A 26,850-nucleotide genomic window follows, 5' to 3' on the forward strand; every position below is an offset into this window, starting at 1 on the left:
CCCCCTTGACTTGTTGCTTGACTGTTGGAGCACGAAATTTGAACTTTATAAGACGATATTTTTATGAATAAACAGCGCAGGAAAGCGGCACTAACATGGATAACAACACACTCAAGATAATCTATAAGGTACTGTTGCTAGTTTATAAAGTGAAAATGAGGTGAAAGGTTCGCTTTAAGAGCTTAGAAGAGGGAGGGGAAGTGAAAGAGCAAAACTTTGTACAAAAAAAAGAAAAAAGAGATAACAAAAGAATACAAAAAAATCTGAATCCTAAAAAACCTCAGGGTGTCATATACCAAATTCCAGGCCAAGTGGAGCAACTTTGATTTGTGACAAATAAATTTGGACACAAATCAGATTTTTTTTTATTTTTTACTGAATGAATCAGTCAAGAAAGCAATTTCAAGATGTTCACTAATCTCTAGTAGAAGTATAAATAAAGGGGTAGTCCAACAAGAACAACTTTCTTTCTAAATGTAGCGTCACATCCATTACCTCTTATGAATCTTGCAGGTAAAACCCCGGCCATCTGCTGTTTTGACTGGGGGAAGCTGCTCTTTGCAGCTGCTCTACATTCTAGCTATGGACAGGGATTGTCCTGAGCTGCTCACATCGATACAGAAATGCACTCGTTTCCACATGATGTTAAGCAAGTAAAAATTGTCCCTGGAGTGGCATATTTCATAGACTTGCCATAAATGTTGAGGATGTGAATATTATTTCACCAAGGGCAGAAGTAATACATACATTATATTGGTAAATGTCTTATCTTGCTATTAATATGTGCTAATAATAAACCAATTATATTCTCACAAATTCCCTGTAGAAAATCTGGGGGACTGTCTGTATGAACACTGTAATTGAGACCAAATTGGTTGTTTTTGGAGGGATGCCAGTATGCATTTTCATTTTCTTAGCTACATTGCTACTAGTATCAGCCTTGATATAAGAAACTGGCCGATATGTATTAGAAAGAATAGAAAAATACTATGTAATACTATTTTGTCTTCTACATTACCAGACAATGTATCTCAGTGTTTTTATTCCCAAATTCTTGAGGATTATACATGAACAACACAGGAAAACCTATGCTACAGAAAGACAATTTGAAATATTGCTTATATAAGAACACCCGCTTCCTTCTCTAAGTCCGGCAATCTGTGCTAAGACTGTTCAATCCCCAGGTCTTATGCCTTGAAGGCAGTTTCGTAGATCCTTCCTTATCTCTATATAAAGGTTAATCTTGCAGTCTGAATCTATTTTCATCCACAGATAGCAGGTGCAATGGAGGAAGCAGTAGGTTTGAACCTGGAAGGCGTAAAGAAGAAAATTTGTCATGGGGGTACTGGAGACATGCCCAAATTTATCACTGGATCGAAGGTTTGTCTTGCGTCTGTCTAAGTTTGCCAAGTACAAAGGGCACTGTTAATCTGATAAGGTTACTATTGTGTATACTGTGGGCAGAGAAGAGATTACAATAGAATGCAATATACTTTCTGTGTCTGCTCCCTATGAATTTGTCCCTGCACAATTATTGATAAAACAGATGATGCAGATAGATAGATAGATAGATAGATAGATAGATAGATAGATAGATAGATAGGGTTCTATACAATTTCCAAGTTGGATGAAGCAGTAATAGGGCACTCATACTCCACTCTGGGACTCTATAGTTACCTATGTGTGTCACCAAACACAGATGTGTTTCAGATAACATAGAAATATTGAAGAGATAGATGGATATATATCAAAAGAGTGAATAGATACATGCTCAAAATAACATGCTTCAATTATAATGGGTGCACACCTCCCTAACCCTAACCCAACCTCTGCAATATGAGTGCAATATGTTTTAAACGCTCCAAGTTAAAATAATTCTGAATATATATACATATGTGTGTATCTATAAATATATGATTATTATTAAACCTTCATTTTTTATTCTTGCTGTGTATAATGTCTATATTACAGAATTTCAGGATGTATGCTTGTAAGATAAATATACAATAGAGTCACAGCAATACATCATTGACAATGCTTGATCTTTTGCTGCTTACGTTGTGTGACCTGGGATTTCAGTGGCATTATCACTTAGAAATGTAAGATTACCCCACAGCAGATGGTGACACATTTAATGGCAACTGTAATTAATACCTTTTATACGTTTTAGGAGAATTCTACCAATGTAAAGATTTTAGCAGAAAACCAGCAGAACAGTGCAGAATGAAAGGATCTTAGCGCAGAAAAGGCTGTGCTGACAACATCATCAAATATGCTTATGCAGAGCCATGAGTCTGAGAACCTACCGACTGATTGGAAAGAAAGTCAGAAAGTACTTAGGGCAGGGATGTCAAACTTGTGGCCCTCCAGCTGTTGCAAAACTACAACTCCCATCATGCCTGGGCATACTACAGCTATCAGGGAATTATGGGAGTTGTCGTTTTATAACATCTGGAGGGCCATGAGTTTGACATCCATGACTTAGGGGGTCACTTAATAACCCCCATCGCTGGTGGAGGATCCTCCGAAGTTATGAAGAGGCGCAGGCCTCTACATAAAATCGGCGTATCAAGCGCCAGTTCTAAATGTACGCCAGCTTCCAGTTTCCATTTAATGGCCATGAGAAACTAATGCAAAATGGCCATTAATAATGGACAGACAGTCAGAAAATAGATACACAAATGGTTGAAAATGGCCCTGAAAAACCGACAGTGAGTCTGTGTGCATGTAGCCTTAAAGGGGTTGGCCACTTTCTGGTTACTGTGTTTGTGAGATGATTATATGGTACTTACTATTATAGCCTTTGTTGAAATTCTACTCCATTTTCTATATTTCATAAGCTATGCCCCCTTGTTGGTCAAGTCTTATGTGCAGTCCATACAGAGGTCCTGTCCATAAAATCGCCGCTGTTGGAGGGTCATATGACCAGGCAAATAGCCCCCATGTGATGTCTCCTCTGTTCAAATACACTGCACCTACCACCTGTACTTGTTCTGTTGGGAGTTCAGTGCAGGTATAGCATATTTGAATGGAGGAGGTTAATGATGTATCTGGTCACATGACCCTCCATCAGCAGCCATCTTATGGACAGAACCTCAATGTATAGAGAACAGAAGATTTGACTAACAAGGGGGCATGTTTTATATCAACAAAGGATATATTCATAAGTGCCATATAGTCATCCTACATGCATATTGTCACAAATAGCCAAGTGAGCCAAGGGTTAAGCTGGCCATTCACTTATTTGTGTATCAACTGACCCAGTCGATTTCAGCAGTTTCAGGATTTCAATTCCCAATCCTTTTGTTAGTTGGCAGATATGCCAGCGCCAGAGAACTCTGACAGTGGCTTTCTCCCATTCACCACATATGCATGCTCGACCTGAGAATGCATATGTATGGGGGGTCTGGAAGGATAGTTGTCGGCCAAAAGAATGTTCAGCCAAGAGCTATCTCATGTGTATGGTTAGTTTTAGGAAAAAAAAGGGCTTCACAATTTACTAAGTATATATATTTTTTTGCCTTTCACTTAGGTGTGTAGTTAAAGGGGCTGCCCAAGTTAACAAAAACTGCTTCCCCAGGGGAATACAGAGATCTCATAGGGCCCCATAGCAAAAATTTGTATGGGCCCCCTGCCCCACCAATTTCCCAGTGTGTGCGCATCAAACACTCCCAGGCAATTAAGAATGCAAAGCACAATGCACCAGATTTCCAACACATTAACATTTTTTTTATTAAGCAGAAAATGTTTTAATAAAAAAAAAAAAAAAAGTTACCCTTGAACTCATCCACGCCCTCTGCACTTTGATTAACTTTAGGATAAGTCAGGGTCAGGTGTGATCACCTTTTACACTGCCTAGTCCTGGCAATCAAAGTGCAGAGGGTGTGGCAATTGCAGAGAGAGGAGAGGCTCTTGAAGTAACAGCAATGCCCCAGTTGCTCCTAGAGGCTCATATATTGCATATATTAAAACATCTTTTTTCTCAGCAATGCAGGCAGTTATGAACATGGGACCAGCACAGATGTCTTCGGCTGCCAAGCACACATGCAGCAAGTCAGCCAGTTTCATAGGTACAAATCTGAGAAGAAGGCAATTTGGGCTAACCCAGGAGCCAAGAACCAAACATACATAGGATTATAATCATCCTTTTGATCTACTAAAATGCATGAGCCTATGCTTTGTAGGAAGGTGCAAGGGTCTGTCATTGACGGAAAGTATGTGTCACCGAGATTCCTGGCCTCGGTGAGGTAAGAGCCGCCAATTTCATGTGTCAGCGGCAGCTGGTGCTGGCTGACATGGTTTTGCTATTTAGTATGGCTGTAAAGCCGATTCGGGCCGGCTATTACTGGGAGCAGCCAAAGTGCAGGGTCGGTAGCTGCTCCCCATGTTCCTGGCCGGGTCCTGGTTTGGGCCAGTGATAGGCAAACTGCGGCTCTCCAGCTATTGCAAAACTATAACTCCCACCATGCCCTGCTTTAGGCTGAAAGCTGTAGGCAGTCTTTGCATGCTGGGAGTTGTAGTTCTGCAACAGCTGGAGAGCCGCAGTTTGCCTATCACTGGTTTGGGCTATAAAACACAGGCAGCACTGTCAGGTGGTGAAAATTTACTCCTTTCTGATAGTGAAGCTCTGTCAGTCTCTGTGTTGGGACCTGGAAGTTTGGGCCTGGGTAAAGGCCTGCTACCTTGTTGGTGTGAGAGCTGGCGGTTTCTGCTATGTCCAAGGACTTCATCATTGCTGCATGGTGTGAACAAACACCAGACTCAGGGTGACTTTTTTCTTCGAAACAGACTTTTTGTTTTGCTTATCCTTATGTGTGAATAAACACCGAACTGTTTAAGTTGCCTCTATACTGTGTCCGCAAGCCTGTCTACCAGAGCAAATCCCCACAATTGGTGTCGGATGCGGGCAAACGCAGTTAGGTAGGCCTAAAGGCCAAAAAGTTTTTTTTTTCCCCTGGCACAAGTGCATGTCCTACATTAAGCCGGCAAGGGTATGACCCGTGTCCCCTGACAAAATGGAGGCGGTCGTGGAGGCAAACTTGCAGCAGCGGGAGGCTAACAAGCAGCAGCAGGAAACTAACCAGCTGCTATTGCAACATGGGATGGCATTGCAAGCGTCAGGAGCATCCCTGAACGTCCACGATGCCCGGAAAGCTGTCCGTGCGGCAATCCCTAAGATGACCCCCTCGGATGACATCGAGACCTATCTGGTGGTGTTTGAAAAAGTGGCCGTGAGGAAAAAGTTACCCTGAGACCAGTGGGCTGAGGTCGTCGCTCCGTTCCTGGCATCTGGACCCCAACAAGTTTTTTTCAATCTCCCCGATGATCAAGCGTCCGAATACCTGACCGTAAAAGGTGAGATCCTGGCGACACTGGGGGTGAATGTGTTGGTCTGGGCCCAGCGAGTGCATTAGTGGGAATTTTACCTGGCTGAACCCACCAGACCGCAGTATTATGAGCTGTTACACCGTTTGCAAAAATGGCTGCAGCCTGACGTACTGACCCCCACTGCTATGCTGGACTGTCTCTTGGTGGATGTGTTCTGGAGGGCTTTGCCGTACCCCCTCCAGCACTGGATCGGCCAGGCGTCTCCGGGTAATGCCTTAGAGATGGTCGACCTGGTGGAGCGCTACGAGGCCACAAGAAATCTACAGGGGGGTTCTTTTGGGAAGGGGCCAGTCAAACCCCGGAAATCTCCACCCCAGACCCAGCGGCCGGTGCCAGCTACACCCACCCGGGATGTACCCCCTGTAGACCCAGCCCCGGTGGTTTGCTGGCGATGTCAGGAGCCTGGACACATAAGGGCCGACTGTCCCCATCGGAGTGAACCCATGGACACCAACTATGGCTACCACCACTCATTATATGCCAGCAAGTTGTGTGCCACGGGAACCTCTGAGACTATAGACAATAGCCACCTGTGCCAGGTGGAGGTGGGGGACACTCCGGCGGTGGCTCTGCTGGATTCAGGTAGCCTGGTGTCCCTGGTAAGAGCTGCCCTGGTACGGCCCGCCGAGTATACTGGCGGAAAGGTCGGTGTAGTGTGTATTCATGGAGAATTAAACGACTATCCCACCGCCCTGGTCTATCTATCAATGGTGGCCGGCAGGTGGACTCATGAAGTGGCCGTCACCACAAAATTACAGTATGAACTCCTAATTCCCCGGTTTCTATGGCCAGATACGAAAGTTACCGATACCCGGGAGACAGACGTAACCCTAGCACAGTTGCCCGGCCCAGGGGGAGACCAGAACCAGGGGAACCTAAGTCCGAAGGGCCAGCGGTAGGGTTGACCGCTACTTCGGGGGAAGAGGGGGAGACAACCCCACTAAGTGTGATGGTGGGAAACGTGGAGGACTTGCTGCCGGGTCCAGAGTTATCTCTCTGGAGATAATTTTGGTACAGCACCAGGACCCGACTCTATCCTGAGCCTGGGAGAATGTGGTAGTAGTTGAGGGTGAGCCACAACAACCGGGGGCCGAGTCTATGTTCCCCCATTTTGTGGTTCAACAGGAGATGCTGTACCGGGTAAATCAACTGCGGGGTGAGCATATTGAGCAGCTCGTGGTGCCCAAGGTGTATCGCAAGCTCGTGTTGGAGTTAGCCCACCAACATGTTCTTGGGGGACACCTGGGCCAGCAGAAAATGCAGGAGCGGATTCTACAGCAGTTCTACTGGCCCAGTGTGTTTAGAGAGGTGGAAGAGTATTGCAAGTTTTGCCCAACCCTCCAGATAACCAGCCTCCAGCCACATTTCCGTAGTCCTCTGGTCCCTCTCCCGATTATTGAGGTGTCATTCGAGCGGATCGCTATGGATCTCATAGGCCCAGTACTGAAGTCCGCTAGAGGGCACCAACACATCTTGGTCATCCTCGACTACGCCACTCAGTACGCGGAGGCGGTGCCACTACGTCATACATAAGCCAAACTCATAGCTAAGGAGTTAATGGAGATGTTTTCTCGAGTGGGTCTGCCTAAGGAGATTCTGACTGACTAAGGGACCCCGTTTATGTCCAAGGTCATGAGGGAACTCTGTAAGTTGCTCCACATAAAACAGGTTCGGACGTCCGTGTATCATCCGCAAACGGATGGCCTGGTAGAAAGGTTTAATCAAACATTAAAAAATATGTTAAAAAGAGCGATGTCTAAGGATGGGAGGGACTGGGACCTTCTTCTGCTCTCTCTCATGTTCGCAGTGCGAGAAGTGCCCCAGGCCTCTACTGGATTCTTGCCCTTCGAACTGCTATATGGCAGACACCATTGCGGTCTGTTGGACGTCGCCAAAGAGGCGTGGGAACACCAACCCACACCGCACAAAAGTGTTTAAATGAGTACGTCACCCAGATGCCAGGACAGATGGAAACAGTGTTACCTCTGGTTAGGGAGCATATAGAGGCAGCACAGCAAGCCCAGAGTAGGGTCTATAATCGGCAGGCTCAGGTCTGGAACTTTAAATCGGGTGATCGGGTGTTGGTTCTGGTACCAACTGTAGACAGTAAGTTCCTAGCTAGGTGGCAGGGGCCCTACGAGGTACTTGAAAAAATTGGAGAGGTAGATTACAAGGTACACCAGCCAGGGAGGCAAAAGCTGGAGCAGGTGTACCATGTGAATCTGCTCAAACCATGGAAAGATAGGGAAACCTGTACGGAAGACAGCTCACGACCAGGGTTCTTAGGGGAAGCGGTTTCTGCCCCTCTGTCTGTAGCAAGGGAAGCGGCTGCCACAGTGAAAATTGCTGACAGCCTCTCCTCTAAACAGGTCAGGAAGGCAGGGAGTTTATTAGTCAGAACACAGATGTGTTCTCGGACCTCCCTGGACACACGTCCATAATCCGGCATGACATTATCACTGAGCTTCAGGCAAAAGTCTGGTTAAAACCGTACCGGGTACCCGAGTGTCACGGAAGGTGTACAGGAAACAAGACAACACCAAATGAATATATGACTCACTGGATCCAAAACTAAGGAACAAAAAGGGAGACCCCTGCATCAGACCTGGCACTCTCCCTGACTGCTCAGCCTATGCGAAAATCCCAATGGTAGATGATCGCATATCCTCATACCTCGACTGTATAACACCTGAACACCCTATAATAGTGAGGGGACACGACCACCGGCTCCCTACACTAGACACGGAGGGAGTCAGGGTCACCTGGGATCCAGCAAACAGAAAATCACAAATGAATGTACAACACTTATCTTGTAGAAGACTGGGAAATAGGATCAGCATGCACACACACTCCAGGAAGTTGTATAAACCGCACACTAATGCATTATGGGGAGGAATTTAAAGGGATGCAATCAGTCCAACTACATGACAGCTGAGAGAGGCTAACGAGATGAGGAACTGAAAACCAAAACAAAGGAAGCTCAAGGAGGAGGTTCTGAAAGGCATCTGTCAGAGCTTCTCAGATGTCTGGTGGTGACAGTACCCCTCCCTCTACGAGTGGACTCCGGACACTCAGAGCCCACCTTCTCAGGATGGGACCTATGAAAAGCCCTGATGAGACGAGTGGCCTTAATGTCCGTCACTGGGACCCACATCCTCTCCTCAGGACCATAACCCTCCCAATGAACGAGGTACTGGAGAGAACAGCGGACAACACGAGAATCCACAATCCTAGAGACCTGAAATTCAAGATTACCATCAACCATAATCGGAGGAGGAGGCAAAGGCGAGGGTACAATGGGTTGAACATAAGGTTTTAATAAGGACTTATGAAAAACATTATGGATCTTCCAAGTCTGAGGAAGATCAAGACGGTAGGCAACAGGATTGATGACAGACAGGATTTTGTAAGGCCCAATAAACTTAGGACCCAACTTCCAGGAGGGAACCTTCACTTTGATATTCTTGGTAGACAACCACACCAGATCACCAACATTCAGGTCCGGACCAGGCACATGTCTCTTATCTGCCACACGCTTATATCTCTCACTCATGCTCTTTAGATTATCCTGAATCTTTTGCCAAATAGATGACAAAGACAAGGAGAATCTGTCCTCATCAGGTAAACCAGAAGACCCCTCTCCCGAGAATGTCCCAAACTGCGGATGAAACCCATATGCACCAAAAAATTGTGACTTATCAGAGGACTCCTGACGACGGTTATTTAAAGCAAACTCAGCAAGGGACAAAAAAGAACACCAATCCTCCTGATTCTCTGCCACAAAACAGCGCAGATATGTCTCCAGATTCTGATTGACACGCTCTGTCTGGCCATTCGACTGCGGGTGGAAAGCAGAAGAGAATGACAACCGAACCCCCAAGCGAGAACAGAAAGCCTTCCAGAATCTGGAAACAAACTGGGTGCCCCTATCAGAGACTATGTCTGAAGAAATACCATGCAATTTGACAATGTGATCAATAAATGCCTGCGCCAGCGTCTTAGCATTGGGCAAACCAGGAAAAGGGATGAAATGCACCATTTTGCTAAAACGGTCCACCACCACCAGAATCACAGTCTTCCCCGGAACGAGGCAGGTCCGTTATGAAGTCCATGGACAAATGTGTCCAAGGACGGGAAGGAATGGGTAAGGGAAGGAGAGGACCTGATGGCCGTGAATGAGGGACTTTGGTACGAGCGCAAGTCTCGCAGGCTGCCACAAAACCCTCAACCGACTTACGAAGCGCAGGCCACCAGAATCTCCGAGCGATGAGATCCACTGTGGCTCTTGCCCCCGGGTGCCCAGCAAGGACCGTATCGTGGTGTTCCTTAAAAATCTTGTGTCTTAAAGCGAGAGGCACAAACAACCTCCCAGGAGGACAAAGATCAGGAGCCTCTGACTGGGCTACCTGCACCTCTGCCTCCAATTCAGGATAAAGAGCAGAGACCACCACACCTTCAGCCAAAATGGGACCCGGGTCTTCAAAATTCCCACCTCCTGGAAAACAACGTGACAGGGCATCTGCCTTCACATTCTTAACCCCAGGGCGGAACATGACAACAAAATTAAACCTTGAAAAGAACAAAGACCATCTGGCCTGTCTCGGGTTCAGACGCTTGGCTGACTCCAAGTAGGCCAGATTTTTATGGTCAGTAAACACGGTAATAGGGTGTCTGGCTCCCTCTAGCCAATGGCGCCATTCCTCAAAAGCCAACTTGATGGCCAACAACTCCCTATCTCCCACATCGTAATTTCTCTCTGCGGAGGAGAGTTGCTTTGAGAAAAAGGCACACAGTCGCCATTTGGCAGGAGAGGAACCCTGAGACAAGACCGCACCCACACCCACCTCAGAAGCATCAACCTCAACTATGAAGGGTAGAGAAATATCAGGTTGTACCAAGATGGGAGCGGAAGCCAAACTCTCCTTGATATTAGAAAAGGCCTTACGCGCCTCTACCGACCAGGAAGAAAAATCTACCCCCTTTCTGGTCATATCAGTGAGTGGTTTAACAACAGAGGAATAATTCAAAATAAACTTCCTGTAATAATTGGCAAAGCCCCAAAAACGCATCAGCGCCTTCTGATTCTCAGGAAGCTCCCACTCAAGCACAGCGCGGACCTTCTCGGGGTCCATGCGAAAACCAGAAGCGGAGAAAAGAAACCCCAGAAATTGAATTTCTGGAACCGCAAACACACATTTTTCCAGTTTCGCGTACAATCTATTCTCCCGCAGGATGAGCAAGACCTGACGTAAGTGTTCCTTATGAGTTTTGAAATCAGGAGAAAAAATCAAAATGTCATCCAAATACACTAATACAAATTTTCCCATTAAATGATAAACAATGCTGTTCACGAAATGCTGAAAAACGGCTGGGGCATTCATCAAACCAAAAGGCATAACCAAATTCTCAAAATGGCCCTCAGGGGTATTGAAGGCCGTCTTCCATTCGTCTCCTTCTCTGACCCTGACCAGGTTGTATGCCCCTCTTAGATCTAATTTGGAAAAGACTTTAGCCCCAACAATCTGGTTAAACAGGTCCGGGATCAGAGGAAGCGGATAAGGGTCACGAATAGTGATACTGTTCAGCTCCCTGAAATCCAGACAAGGTCTTAAAGAACCATCTTTTTTCTTAACAAAGAAAAAAACAGCGGCAACAGGTGACTTCGAGGGTCGTATGTGTCCTTTTCTCAGACTTTCAGAGATATAAGCACGCATAGCGACCCTTTCAGGTTGGGAGAGATTGTATAAACGAGATTTAGGCAGCTTGGCGCCTGGGATGAGATTAATAGGGTAATCGTACTCCCTGTGCGGGGGCAAATCCTGAACTCCACTCTCAGAGAAGACATCCGAAAATTCTGAGAGAAAAGGTGGTACAGTCTTAGTAGAAACCTCAGAAACAGATGTCGTGAGGCAATTCTCTCTGCAAAAGTCACTCCAACCATTTATTTGCCTCGCTTGCCAATCAATGGTGGGGTTATGTTTAGTGAGCCAGGGTAGCCCCAACACTAGAGGAGTAGGCAATCCGCTAAGGACGAAACATGACACATCCTCAACATGAGCATCAGTCACAATTAAACAGATATTGTGAACTATGCCCTTTAATGATTTCTGAGAAAGTGGAGCGGAATCAATAGCAAAAACAGGAATATCCTTTCCCAAAGTGCATACCTGGAAACCATGAGTTATCGCAAATTGATTATCAATGAGATTGACAGCTGCTCCACTATCTACAAAAATCTCACAAAAAATGTTCTTGCTCTCTAGCGCCACCCTGGCAGGCAGGACAAAAACTACAAGCAAACGGAAAACCTTCAATTTCCGCCTCAACCCTGCCAATAGTAACAGATGGAACATTTTTAAAAGATTTTTTCCTTTTTGTTTCTTTATTACTCCCAAAAAACTGCCTGAATCTCCACAACAAAAACAAACCTTCCCATGCGGGCTGAATCTTCTATTGTCAGAGGCAATCAACCCCAGCTGCATGGGCTCCTGCTCAGAAAGGGCTGACAGCGACTGAGACCCCTGCGCACAGAATGAGACCGCTGCACTGTCCTGGGATTGAGTATGACAGGAAGGAGAGATCTCTCCTCTCTCTCTAAGACGCCTGTCAATACGAACGGCCTGAGACATAGCAGAGTCCAAGGAGATAGGCCTCTCATGAAAGGCAAATGCATCCTTCATTCCCTCTGAAAGACCATGGCAAAATTGACTTCGGAGTGCAGCATCATTCCAACCAGTATCAGCTGCCCATCTCCGAATTTCTGAGCAGTATATCTCTGCGGATTGTTTACCCTGGCATAAGAGACGTAGTCTAGACTCAGCCAGAGCAATACGATCCGGATCATCATATATCTGACCCAGGGCTAAAAAGAATTCATCCACCGGCAGCGAAAAGGCCCATGACTGAGCGTTATCCCTGAGCAGCGATATAATGATCCCCACCCTCCGTTCCTCATCACCAGAGGAATGGGGAAGAAGGCGAAAATGGAGTTTGCAAGCCTCTCTAAAACGCACAAAATTCTCACTACCCCCGGAGAACGTATCCGGGAGCGAGATCTTAGGCTCAGAACAAACTCCATGAACGCAAGCTGAACAGGTCACTTGAAACTGAGAAAGAGTCTTACGGAGATCTGCTATCTCCAATGAAAGACCCTGCAAGCGTTCAGTCAAAAGTGAAACCGGATCCATGCTTGAGACGGTTTTGGCAGTTTATAATGTCACGGAAGGTGTACAGGAAACAAGACAACACCAAATGAATATATGACTCACTGGATCCAAAATTAAGGAACAAAAAGGGAGACCCCTGCATCAGTCCTGGCACTCTCCCTGACTGCTCAGCCTATGCGAAAATCCCAATGGTAGATGATCGCATATCCTCGTACCTCGACTGTATAACACCTGAACACCCTATAATAGTGAGGGGACACGACCACCGGCTCCCTACACTAGACACGGAGGGAGTCAGGGTCACCTGGGATCCAGCAAACAGAAAATCACAAATGAATGTACAACACTTATCTTGTAGAAGACTGGGAAATAGGATCAGCATGCACACACACTCCAGGAAGTTGTATAAACCGCACACTAATGCATTATGGGGAGGAATTTAAAGGGATGCAATCAGTCCAACTACATGACAGCTGAGAGAGGCTAACGAGATGAGGAACTGAAAACCAAAACAAAGGAAGCTCAAGGAGGAGGTTCTGAAAGGCATCTGTCAGAGCTTCTCAGATGTCTGGTGGTGACAGTACCCCTCCCTCTACGAGTGGACTCCGGACACTCAGAGCCCACCTTCTCAGGATGGGACCTATGAAAAGCCCTGATGAGACGAGTGGCCTTAATGTCCGTCACTGGGACCCACATCCTCTCCTCAGGACCATAACCCTCCCAATGAACGAGGTACTGGAGAGAACAGCGGACAACACGAGAATCCACAATCCTAGAGACCTGAAATTCAAGATTACCATCAACCATAATCGGAGGAGGAGGCAAAGGCGAGGGTACAATGGGTTGAACATAAGGTTTTAATAAGGACTTATGAAAAACATTATGGATCTTCCAAGTCTGAGGAAGATCAAGACGGTAGGCAACAGGATTGATGACAGACAGGATTTTGTAAGGCCCAATAAACTTAGGACCCAACTTCCAGGAGGGAACCTTCACTTTGATATTCTTGGTAGACAACCACACCAGATCACCAACATTCAGGTCCGGACCAGGCACACGTCTCTTATCTGCCACACGCTTATATCTCTCACTCATGCTCTTTAGATTATCCTGAATCTTTTGCCAAATAGATGACAAAGACAAGGAGAATCTGTCCTCATCAGGTAAACCAGAAGACCCCTCTCCCGAGAATGTCCCAAACTGCGGATGAAACCCATATGCACCAAAAAATTGTGACTTATCAGAGGACTCCTGACGACGGTTATTTAAAGCAAACTCAGCAAGGGACAAAAAAGAACACCAATCCTCCTGATTCTCTGCCACAAAACAGCGCAGATATGTCTCCAGATTCTGATTGACACGCTCTGTCTGGCCATTCGACTGCGGGTGGAAAGCAGAAGAGAATGACAACCGAACCCCCAAGCGAGAACAGAAAGCCTTCCAGAATCTGGAAACAAACTGGGTGCCCCTATCAGAGACTATGTCTGAAGAAATACCATGCAATTTGACAATGTGATCAATAAATGCCTGCGCCAGCGTCTTAGCATTGGGCAAACCAGGAAAAGGGATGAAATGCACCATTTTGCTAAAACGGTCCACCACCACCAGAATCACAGTCTTCCCCGGAACGAGGCAGGTCCGTTATGAAGTCCATGGACAAATGTGTCCAAGGACGGGAAGGAATGGGTAAGGGAAGGAGAGGACCTGATGGCCGTGAATGAGGGACTTTGGCACGAGCGCAAGTCTCGCAGGCTGCCACAAAACCCTCAACCGACTTACGAAGCGCAGGCCACCAGAATCTCCGAGCGATGAGATCCACTGTGGCTCTTGCCCCCGGGTGCCCAGCAAGGACCGTATCGTGGTGTTCCTTAAAAATCTTGTGTCTTAAAGCGAGAGGCACAAACAACCTCCCAGGAGGACAAAGATCAGGAGCCTCTGACTGGGCTACCTGCACCTCTGCCTCCAATTCAGGATAAAGAGCAGAGACCACCACACCTTCAGCCAAAATGGGACCCGGGTCTTCAAAATTCCCACCTCCTGGAAAACAACGTGACAGGGCATCTGCCTTCACATTCTTAACCCCAGGGCGGAACATGACAACAAAATTAAACCTTGAAAAGAACAAAGACCATCTGGCCTGTCTCGGGTTCAGACGCTTGGCTGACTCCAAGTAGGCCAGATTTTTATGGTCAGTAAACACGGTAATAGGGTGTCTGGCTCCCTCTAGCCAATGGCGCCATTCCTCAAAAGCCAACTTGATGGCCAACAACTCCCTATCTCCCACATCGTAATTTCTCTCTGCGGAGGAGAGTTGCTTTGAGAAAAAGGCACACAGTCGCCATTTGGCAGGAGAGGAACCCTGAGACAAGACCGCACCCACACCCACCTCAGAAGCATCAACCTCAACTATGAAGGGTAGAGAAATATCAGGTTGTACCAAGATGGGAGCGGAAGCCAAACTCTCCTTGATATTAGAAAAGGCCTTACGCGCCTCTACCGACCAGGAAGAAAAATCTACCCCCTTTCTGGTCATATCAGTGAGTGGTTTAACAACAGAGGAATAATTCAAAATAAACTTCCTGTAATAATTGGCAAAGCCCCAAAAACGCATCAGCGCCTTCTGATTCTCAGGAAGCTCCCACTCAAGCACAGCGCGGACCTTCTCGGGGTCCATGCGAAAACCAGAAGCGGAGAAAAGAAACCCCAGAAATTGAATTTCTGGAACCGCAAACACACATTTTTCCAGTTTCGCGTACAATCTATTCTCCCGCAGGATGAGCAAGACCTGACGTAAGTGTTCCTTATGAGTTTTGAAATCAGGAGAAAAAATCAAAATGTCATCCAAATACACTAATACAAATTTTCCCATTAAATGATAAACAATGCTGTTCACGAAATGCTGAAAAACGGCTGGGGCATTCATCAAACCAAAAGGCATAACCAAATTCTCAAAATGGCCCTCAGGGGTATTGAAGGCCGTCTTCCATTCGTCTCCTTCTCTGACCCTGACCAGGTTGTATGCCCCTCTTAGATCTAATTTGGAAAAGACTTTAGCCCCAACAATCTGGTTAAACAGGTCCGGGATCAGAGGAAGCGGATAAGGGTCACGAATAGTGATACTGTTCAGCTCCCTGAAATCCAGACAAGGTCTTAAAGAACCATCTTTTTTCTTAACAAAGAAAAAAACAGCGGCAACAGGTGACTTCGAGGGTCGTATGTGTCCTTTTCTCAGACTTTCAGAGATATAAGCACGCATAGCGACCCTTTCAGGTTGGGAGAGATTGTATAAACGAGATTTAGGCAGCTTGGCGCCTGGGATGAGATTAATAGGGTAATCGTACTCCCTGTGCGGGGGCAAATCCTGAACTCCACTCTCAGAGAAGACATCCGAAAATTCTGAGAGAAAAGGTGGTACAGTCTTAGTAGAAACCTCAGAAACAGATGTCGTGAGGCAATTCTCTCTGCAAAAGTCACTCCAACCATTTATTTGCCTCGCTTGCCAATCAATGGTGGGGTTATGTTTAGTGAGCCAGGGTAGCCCCAACACTAGAGGAGTAGGCAATCCGCTAAGGACGAAACATGACACATCCTCAACATGAGCATCAGTCACAATTAAACAGATATTGTGAACTATGCCCTTTAATGATTTCTGAGAAAGTGGAGCGGAATCAATAGCAAAAACAGGAATATCCTTTCCCAAAGTGCATACCTGGAAACCATGAGTTATCGCAAATTGATTATCAATGAGATTGACAGCTGCTCCACTATCTACAAAAATCTCACAAAAAATGTTCTTGCTCTCTAGCGCCACCCTGGCAGGCAGGACAAAACTACAAGCAAACGGAAAACCTTCAATTTCCGCCTCAACCCTGCCAATAGTAACAGATGGAACATTTTTAAAAGATTTTTTCCTTTTTGTTTCTTTATTACTCCCAAAAAACTGCCTGAATCTCCACAACAAAAACAAACCTTCCCATGCGGGCTGAATCTTCTATTGTCAGAGGCAATCAACCCCAGCTGCATGGGCTCCTGCTCAGAAAGGGCTGACAGCGACTGAGACCCCTGCGCACAGAATGAGACCGCTGCACTGTCCTGGGATTGAGTATGACAGGAAGGAGAGATCTCTCCTCTCTCTCTAAGACGCCTGTCAATACGAACGGCCTGAGACATAGCAGAGTCCAAGGAGATAGGCCTCTCATGAAAGGCAAATGCATCCTTCATTCCCTCTGAAAGACCATGGCAAAATTGACTTCGGAGTGCAGCATCATTCCAACCAGTATCAGCTGCCCATCTCCGAATTTCTGAGCAGTATATCTCTGCGGATTGTTTACCCTGGCATAAGAGACGTAGTCTAGACTCAGCCAGAGCAATACGATCCGGATCATCATATATCTGACCCAGGGCTAAAAAGAATTCATCCACCGGCAGCGAAAAGGCCCATGACTGAGCGTTATCCCTGAGCAGCGATATAATGATCCCCACCCTCCGTTCCTCATCACCAGAGGAATGGGGAAGAAGGCGAAAATGGAGTTTGCAAGCCTCTCTAAAACGCACAAAATTCTCACTACCCCCGGAGAACGTATCCGGGAGCGAGATCTTAGGCTCAGAACAAACTCCATGAACGCAAGCTGAACAGGTCACTTGAAACTGAGAAAGAGTCTTACGGAGATCTGCTATCTCCAATGAAAGACCCTGCAAGCGTTCAGTCAAAAGTGAAACCGGATCCATGCTTGAGACGGTTTTGGCAGTTTATAATGTCACGGAAGGTGTACAGGAAACAAGACAACACCAAATGAATATATGACTCACTGGATCCAAAATTAAGGAACAAAAAGGGAGACCCCTGCATCAGTCCTGGCACTCTCCCTGACTGCTCAGCCTATGCGAAAATCCCAATGGTAGATGATCGCATATCCTCGTACCTCGACTGTATAACACCTGAACACCCTATAATAGTGAGGGGACACGACCACCGGCTCCCTACACTAGACACGGAGGGAGTCAGGGTCACCTGGGATCCAGCAAACAGAAAATCACAAATGAATGTACAACACTTATCTTGTAGAAGACTGGGAAATAGGATCAGCATGCACACACACTCCAGGAAGTTGTATAAACCGCACACTAATGCATTATGGGGAGGAATTTAAAGGGATGCAATCAGTCCAACTACATGACAGCTGAGAGAGGCTAACGAGATGAGGAACTGAAAACCAAAACAAAGGAAGCTCAAGGAGGAGCTTCTGAAAGGCATCTGTCAGAGCTTCTCAGATGTCTGGTGGTGACACTGAGGCTCGGCGACAAGCCATCGCGGACGAAGTGCAGCTAATGCTCCAGCTAGGTGTCATCGAGGAGTCTAAAAGTAAATGGGCCAGTCCGATAGTCTTAATACGCAAACTGAATGAGGTGTCCAAGTTTGACGCATATCCCATGCCCCAAATAGATGAGCTTATTGAGAAGTTAGGCCCAACCCAGTATTTTTCTGTGTTGGACCGTACCAAAGGGTACTGGCAGGTACCCTTGATGGAGGCTGCCAAAGAAAAAATGGCTTTCATCTATTACCCTTTGGTCTACATGGCGCTCCCTCCACGTTCCAAAGGCTAATGCACGTTGTACTACGCCCACATCATTGGTGCGCTTCGGTTACCTAGACGATATTGTTATCCATAGCACCGACTGGGAAAGCCACCTATCTAAAGTTCAGGCTTTAGTGGACTCCCTTAGTAAGACTGGCTTAACCGCTAACCCCAAAAAGTGCGCGATAGGGTTAGAAGAGACCAAGTACCTGGGGTATGTAATTGGGCGCGAAATGATCAAACCTCAGGTGAACAAAATTGAGGCATTTCGGAATTGGCCCCGACCTGTCACTACTCGGCAAGTAAAGTCGTTCCTGGGTATGGTGGGGTACTATATGAGGTTTGTCCCCAATTTTGCTACAGTCGCTGCAACATTGACAGGTCTTTTGAAGGGAGGCAAGTCAGTGACGGTTCAGTGGAATGAACAGGCGGAAAAGGCTTTCTCCACTTTGAAGTCTGCCCTGTGTGCGTCCCCGATATTGGTAACACTTGACTTCAAGAGGGAATTTGTGGTACAGACCGATGCCTCTGAAGTAAGCCTCGGAGCTGTACTCTCTCAGGACATCAATGGGGAGGAACATCCTGTTGTTTTCCTGAGCCTAAAGCTTGCCCCAGCCAAGACTAGGTACAGTATAGTGGAGAGAGAGTGCGTGGCCATCAAATGGGCACTCGAGTCTCTCCGCTATTATCTGTTGGGGAGAAAGTTCTGTCTGGTGACCGACCACTCCCCTCTCAAGTGGATGAGCCAAGCCAAAGAGAGGAACCCTCGGGTCACCAGATGGTTCTTGTCGTTACATAACTTCAAGTTCTCAGTGGAACACAGGGCAGGCTGCTTACAGGGAAACGCGGATGCCCTGTCCCGGGTAGAGTGTCTGGCAAGTGTTCACCCCCTCAGGGTTGAACAAAGGGGGAGGTATGTAGGAAGGCGCAAGCGACCGTCATTGACGGAAGGTATGTGTCACTGTGATTCGGTGAGGTAAGAGCTGGTAATTTCATGTGTCAGCGGCAGCTAGTGCTGACTGACATGGTTTTGCTATTTAGTATGTCTGTAAAGCCGATCCGGGCCGGCTCTTACTGGGGGCAACCAAAGTGCAGGGTCGGTGGCTGCTCCCCATGTTCCAGGCCGGGTCCTGGTTTGGGCTATAAAACACAGGCAGCACTGTCAGGTGGTGAGAATTTACTCCTCTCTGACAGTGAAGCTCTGTCAGTCTCTGTGTTGGGACCTGGAAGTTTGGGCCTGGGTAAAGGCCTGCTACCTTGTTGGCGTCAGAGCAAGCGGTTTCTGCTAAGTCCAAGGACTTCTGCATTGCTACATCGTGTGAAAAAACACCAGACTCAAGGTGACTGTTATCCTTGAAACTGAATTTTTGTTTTGCTTATCCTTATGTGTGAATAAACACTGAACTGTTTAAGTTAAAGACGTTGTTGCCTCTATACTGCGTCCCCAAGGCTGTCTTCCAGAGAAATTCCCCACAGCATATAAATCTCTTAAATTTCCAAAAAGTAGCACTTATATCCCCTTTATTTGGTTTCAGTGGCTATCTGTCACTCAGGACTGGCCTGAAGTCACACCATAGGGTTTAATTTCTAACATTTCCTTGCCTGTGGAGGTATAAAAAAGGATTATCTTCCATTGTATAGCACAGTGTTCCTATATCTACTGTTGCCAAGATGTGTAGTGAATTGGATACAATTTAATGTTTAAGTTTACTATTTGGTAAAGTGCATTTGAATGGTGTCTCTTTTTTTTCAATGTTTCCCTTGTATAAGCAATGTGCACAGGATCCAAAAAGAAGAGGTTGGGGAACCCTCACAGGCCATTTTTTCATGGGCCACGGATATTACCCTACAACATAGTCAGCCTCACAAGAAAGGAAAAGAACAGGAATGACAGTAGTCTGTGAAGGTTCTCAGGTCATGCTATATCAGTAGTCATCTTGTGGATTTAGGCAACATATGGTATATAAACAATATAAGGGTCAGGGACCCCCAGAAGCTACAGAGTACGGAAAACCTAAAGCCCACACTGGAGGCTACTTTTATTAAGAATTGAAGGGAGCTTTCCTTGCATTGGATTAAAAGGGTATTCTGGTTAGGATAAATTAACTGTTAGATTAGTGGGAATCCAGCTGTTAGATTGGTGGGGGTCCAAACACAGAGATCCCCACTGATCCCAAGAATGGAGGGTCCCATTCCCTCATCTGAATGGAGTGGCTGGTCAAGCATGCTTGCTACCGTTCCATTCATTCTTTATGGGACTGCTGGAGCATAGGACTAGAGGGGGCAGCTGCGTGCATGTCCAACCTGCCACAACATTCAGATGGGGTTACAAGACCCCTTTTTTCAGGATTGGTGGGGGTTCCAGTGGTCAGAACCCAAGATCCAACAATTATCCCCTATCTTGTAGATAGGAGATAACTTTTTCTAACTGGAATACCCCTTTAAATTAGGTTGAGTACACTGTGCATTTGTGATTTTTAGCTCAAAGAAGTTATTATAGGCAAATACTAAAACTCTGTAACTGATTTTGATGGGCCAGATATCTCTTGTATGATCCTTCATAAAAATGACACCTGTAGCCACTTCAATCTCTTTTGATAAAAACAAGGTAGCAAGGTACCATAAACTGACTTAAAGAGAACCTGTCACCTGTTGGGGTGGAAGATGGACACGCCAGTCCCCAGTTTTTGTTTTTCTGTTGGTGCTTTCCATTATAGAGTAAATAAGATTAAATGGGGACCTGAGGGCAGCATGGTGTAGTGACAGAGCTGCTGATTTCAGTACTCTGTCACTGAGAAAAAGTTATCTCCTATCTACAAGATAGGGGATAATTGTTGGATCTTGGGTTCTGACCACTGGAACCCCCACCAATCCTGGAAAAAGGGGTCTTGTAACCCCATCTGAATGTTGTGGCAGGTTGGACATGCACGCAGCTGCCCCCTCTAGTCCTATGCTCCAGCAGTCCCATAAAGAATGAATGGAACGGTAGCAAGCATGCTTGACCAGCCACTCCATTCAGATGAGGGAATGGGACCCTCCATTCTTGGGATCAGTGGGGATCTCTGTGTTTGGACCCCCACCAATCTAACAGCTGGATTCCCACCAATCTAACAGTTAATTTATCCTAACCAGAATACCCTTTTAATCCAATGCAAGGAAAGCTCCCTTCAATTCTTAATAAAAGTAGCCTCCAGTGTGGGCTTTAGGTTTTCCGTACTCTGTAGCTTCTGGGGGTCCCTGACCCTTATATTGTTTATATACCATATGTTGCCTAAATCCACAAGATGGCAATTAGCATGGCATAAGACAGAAAGCATTTGTTTGGACACGAGAAATGTATTGGTGAGCGTTATGTGCCTCCTCCAAAGACTCTGGTCTATCAGCCATCGATTTGAGATCACGACAGACTGGTTCAATTTCTACCTGGCAAGGCCATTTTACTTCAGAAATAAATGCCCTAAAATCCTGCTAAGTAATAGATGTTTTATACCAGGGTTCCTTAACTCCAGTCCTCAGGGCCCACCTGCCGGTCATGTTTTCAGGATTTCCTTAGTATTGAGCAGGTGATATAATTAGTGTCAGTGCATCAGGATTTACCACAGGTATTTATTCTGTGGGATATTCTCAAATCATGACACGTAGGTGGGCCCTGAGGACTGGAGTTGGGGAACACTGTTTTATGCAATATTGTCACGAGGTGGTGCAGCAGCTGAGGAGAACTCAGAAGAACTGTTTCAGGAGTCTTTGAACTCAGCTACGTTAGACAAGAAGGGGATTGCACCCAGATTGTGCTCTGGTTGGTCTGCCCATGTGGCTTGCTTGGGTCTGGTTTTGTTGGAAACTGGATTTCATGCCTGGGTTAATATATTTTGCTGCTCATTCCTCTGTTACAGCCTCCAGACAGCTTACATCTGGCAGCTGGCTAAATGTTCCAAATGCAACTTTAGGGGACATTTAGGTTTGAAGTGGGGTGAATTGTAGATTTGGACATAGGGTCTATTTGGGAAATATAAAAAAACAAGCTTGCACCCTTATTAGAAATATAAATGACAAGCACGCAGCCTTATTAGAAAAGCCGCAGGGACAGAGCCTGTGATAAAAATACCAAAAGTTGTAGTAAAGCAGAAATACATATAATTGTCATTCAGGTGGCGACAGAATTGTTTTATACAAACACCCTCCGAGGAATCATGCTCCAATATGTTTTTCTTGATCTAAATAACTTCTAGAAGAACCAAGTCAGCATATTTCCTCAGTTAATTAGGCTACTACTGAATTGAAATAAGTCCCCTGCTCCCTTCCATTTTTAATTGTATTTCATTGCCAATGTTATATGGGCTCTGGGTGGCACCATTTTGCTACATGGTGTAATTAATCATGCTGGGTTTATGAAAATGTATCTGGTACTAACATTTTTAAATGGGAATTTAGCCAGATTTATATTCCCTACCATTGCAGATCACTATTTCATTTGCTACCCAATGTTCCTAAATTTCATGAAAAAAAAAAATTCAGTTTGGAGCACGACCATGTCATGATTAGGGGTCATTCCTGTTGGACCTGAAACGTGTAGACGTTGTGTTCACACTGGATTTTTACTGGCATTAAGTAGTAAAAGCTGTTGTGATATTTTTGGAAGCTGGACCTGTTTTTCCTTTTTCTGCATTTGGACTTTTGCGGTGTTCCCAGCACCGCCATTGCTTCTTAAATTTCATAGTTTTCCCAAAAATTGTGTACACCTACAACAACGTATGTAACAAAAAGTGGAAGGTTTGTCCAAATACAAATCGTATTTAACCCTATTCCTTGAACAGTAAAGCTTCCATATCTTACTGATATCAGATGACCATTTTCTGAATGACCTGTTGTTCACAGTTGATTTTTGAAGGCTTATATCTTGAATGTCAAAAGCCACAAGTGAAAATGGCAAATTTCTGATTAATGTATGCATTGATTTCTGGCCGGGTCTGAGCTTTTATTGATTAATTTAGATCTGTCTTTTAATGATAATGATTTTACCACAAGTATCTGCCTTTATTTCGTATTTGTTATGCTTGCTTGGTCATATCCCAAGAAGGCACCGAAGGTCAGCAGTAAATGGTCTAAATTGACCATTTTGTCCATCTAAAACATTTAGTGTATGGCCCACTTTACTTGAAGCTGGGATCACATGCCAACAATATACAGTGAGGGTACAGAAGTATTTGAACACCCTGCGATTTTGCAAGTTCTCCCACTTAGAAATCATGGAGGGGTCTGAAATTCACATTGTAGGTGCATTCCCACTCTGAGAGACAGAATGTGAAAAAAATAATCTGGAAATCACAATATATGATTTTAAAAAAATGTATTTGTCTTGCACTGCTGAACATAGGTATTTGAACACCTGAGATACAGCAAGAATTCTGGCTTCCAAATACCTGTTACTGTGCCTTTAAAAAGTCCACCTCTACTCCACTCATTAATCTAACTTAGTAGCACCTGTCTGAGCTCTTTAAAGACACCTGTCCACCCCACAGTCAGTCAAACGCCAACTACTACCATGGGCAAGACCAAAGAGCTGTCAAAAGACACCAGTGACAAAATTGTGGACCTCCACAAGGCTGAAAAGGGCTACAGGGCAATTGCCAAGCAGCTTGGTGAAAATAGATCAACTGTTGGAGCAATTGTTAGAAAATGGAAGAGAAGAGGCTAAAGACGACTGTCAGTCTCCCTCCGACTGGGGCTCCATGCAAGATCTTACCTCGTGGGGTATTACTGATGATAAGAAAGGTGAGGAATCAGCCCAGAACTACATGGAAGGAGCCGGTCAATGACATAAAGAGAGCTGGGACCACAGTTTCAAAGGTCACTGTCGGAAGAACACTACGCCGTCATGGTTTCAAATCATGCATTGCACAGAAGATTCCCCTGCTCAAGTCATCACATGTCTAGGCCCTTCTGAAGTTTGCCAATGACCATCTGGATCCACCAGAGGAGGCATGGGAGAAAGTCATGTGGTCAGATGAGACCAAAGTAGAACTTTTTGGTCTAAACTTCACTCGTCATGTTTGGAGGAAAAATAAGGATGAGTTGCATTCCAAGAACACCATCCCTACTGTGAAGCATGGGGGTGGTAACATCATGCTTTGGGGGTGCTTTTCTGTGAAGGGGACAGGATGACTGCACTGTATTAAGGAGAGGATGAATGGGACCATATATTGTGATATATTGAGCAACAACCTCCTTCCCTCAGTCAGAGCACTGAAGATGGGTCATGGCTGGGTCTTCCAACATGACAACGACCCAAAGCACACAGCCAGGATAACCAAGGAGTGGCTCCATAAGAAGCATATCAAGGTTCTGCCTAGCCAGTCTCCAGACCTAAATCCAATAGAACTCCATGTTGCTCAGCGACAGACCCAAAACCTGACAGATCTAGAGGAGATATGTGTGGAGGAGTGGGCCAAAATCCAGGAAAAGTTTGACCTCTGTAATTGCAAACAAAGGCTTCTGTACCAAATATTAACACTGATTTTCTCAAATACTTATGTTCAGCAGTGCAAGACAAATAAATTCTTTAAAAATCATACAATGTGATTTCCAGATTTTTTATTATTTTTTATTCTGTCTCTCAGAGTGGGAATGCACCTACAATGTGAATTTCAGACCCCTCCATGATTTCTAAGTGGGATAACTTGCAAAATCGCAGGGTGTTCAAATACTTATGTTCCTCACTGTATCTTTAAAAGGGTTTTTCTGCTGAGTCTTTTATACTAATGACCTATCCTCTGGATAGCAATAAATAATAGGCATGCAGCAGAACATCCAGCCAATAGACCCACATCTGGCATGCTTGAAAAAGGCTGAGATTTAAAGATTTATAATGTTGCACTTTATATACTTGTTGGACTGAGACAATCAAGACAGCGCTAAAGGAGATACTGATGACATTGTATTTTTTTAAGAAAATCGTCAGGATTGGTCATCAGTATCTGATCGGTGGAGATGCAACATTCGGGACCCCTGCCGATCAGCTGTTTGAGAAGGCACCGTTGCTCACAGTGCTGCCGTTGCCTTCTCTTAGCTCACCAAGCACATTGCCATACAATGTATAGCGGCTGTGCTTGGTATCAAAGCTCAGCTCCATTTAATGCAATGGGGCTGAGCTGCACCTAGGCCACGTGATTGATGAAGGTGATGTCACACGGCCTTGGCTAAGCTGCAAGAAGGCCACAGCGCTACTGCGAGTGCCGCTGCCTTCTCAAACAGCTGATTGGGGGGAGTTTCAACTTCCAGGTGTTGGACTCATACTGATTCAGATACTGATGACTTATCCAGAAGATAGACCATCAGTATAACAGTCTTAGAAAACCCCTTTACATAACATCCACTTCATGCTTAATTTTCCCTTTTGCTTGGCAATAAAATCATTTCTGTCACATTCCTTTGCAAAACATAGCAGTTTTTCTTCTTCTCGGGACTCATCTAATAAAAATGGATCACCCAAAGCAGACCCAGCACATTTAATGTTCTCCAATGCTCTCTGTAGAGAAAGTCAGAATTCAAAATCTTTTCAGGCATTTTGATTCTGATCACTATCAAATTCCAGTGAGGTGGCCAGATAACTCTTCCCATAGTTAAAAAAAAAAAAAAAAAGCTGTCAAAAACGGCAAAGTGGTCCGTTTTTAAGGGACATTTTTTTCCACTGATTCCCTTATTGAGAAACAGCCATTAAAACGGGCCCCTTCAGTTGTATGGGCTGTGTTGGTCAGTGATAATGGACATATTGGGATGTGTCCTATTTATGGCTGTTATTCACAGGCTGTCAAAAATTGGCAGAGTGAATAACCCCATAGACTAGCATTGTTTTTAAAACGATCATGTGACGGCCGTTAAAAAAAAAGTTCGTCACACAGCCGCTTTCGCAGTCATGTGAATGTAGCCCTAGGATATGACTGAGAGAATATGGATTAAGTGAGAATGTGTTTATCTGCAATACTGATAGCAGTAAATGTGATTTTTACTCATTAATTGTCTCCATAATTCATATAGATTTATCCTTGTGATAATTACTTTGTCTTTTAAAAAATATTTTTTTTTGTAAATTAAAGGGCAAAGGTTTGAAGAATTTTAAGATCACTTATGTACAGGCATTGGCCATAAATTTATATGGCATTGAGGAGAAACCTTGATGAATTTACTAATAACTTTCAAGACCCTCTAAAATAATGGTCTAAAATTATCACACAAGAACATCTGAAATAATCAGTGAGAATGTTCCGTACAGAGCAGAGATAAGAAATATAAAATGATTTCCCCTAGTTGAAGAATAATAGCTCTTTTGCAGTACAGTATATACAAGATACTGAGATACACTTCTGGAATTGTGTAATTGCACAGATGCCACATGCACTTATGAGCTCAGTAAATCACTGCGGGATCTACTATCATGCAAAAACTGTAATGGCCCACCATCCTATCATAATACTTAGCATAGTCTGTTTTTGCATAGTTTAAAGTCCAAAAAACTGCATTGATTTTATGTGTACAATATCTTTTTTTTATTATTACAGTATACATTTCAGACTATCAACCGCATGTATTCCACAACATGTGCAGGTGGCCTTATAGTGAATGGGGCTGGCGGGTGTCAGCTAGCATCCGGCAGTGCTGAATCCACACATCTCCAACAGGCTGTTCCCTGCTGGAACAGCCTGCCGGAGATACCTAACGCTAGT

General features: G+C 45.1%; 1 protein-coding gene across 2 annotated transcripts in view; it reads left to right on the forward strand.

Annotated features, from left to right (window-relative positions):
* Window positions 1-1,284: 1,284 nt before the first annotated feature.
* Window positions 1,285-26,850, forward strand: part of LOC122932871 (aryl-hydrocarbon-interacting protein-like 1) — a 117,938-nt gene continuing 92,372 nt past the window's right edge. For both annotated transcript variants that reach the window (XM_044287520.1, XM_044287521.1), the window contains exon 1: window positions 1,285-1,380. In XM_044287520.1, the coding sequence (XP_044143455.1) occupies window positions 1,285-1,380 (96 nt within the window). The remainder of the gene's footprint in view (window positions 1,381-26,850) is intronic.

The sequence above is a fragment of the Bufo gargarizans genome, chromosome 3, assembly GCF_014858855.1.
Source record: "Bufo gargarizans isolate SCDJY-AF-19 chromosome 3, ASM1485885v1, whole genome shotgun sequence".
NCBI classification, from domain to species: domain Eukaryota; kingdom Metazoa; phylum Chordata; class Amphibia; order Anura; family Bufonidae; genus Bufo; species Bufo gargarizans.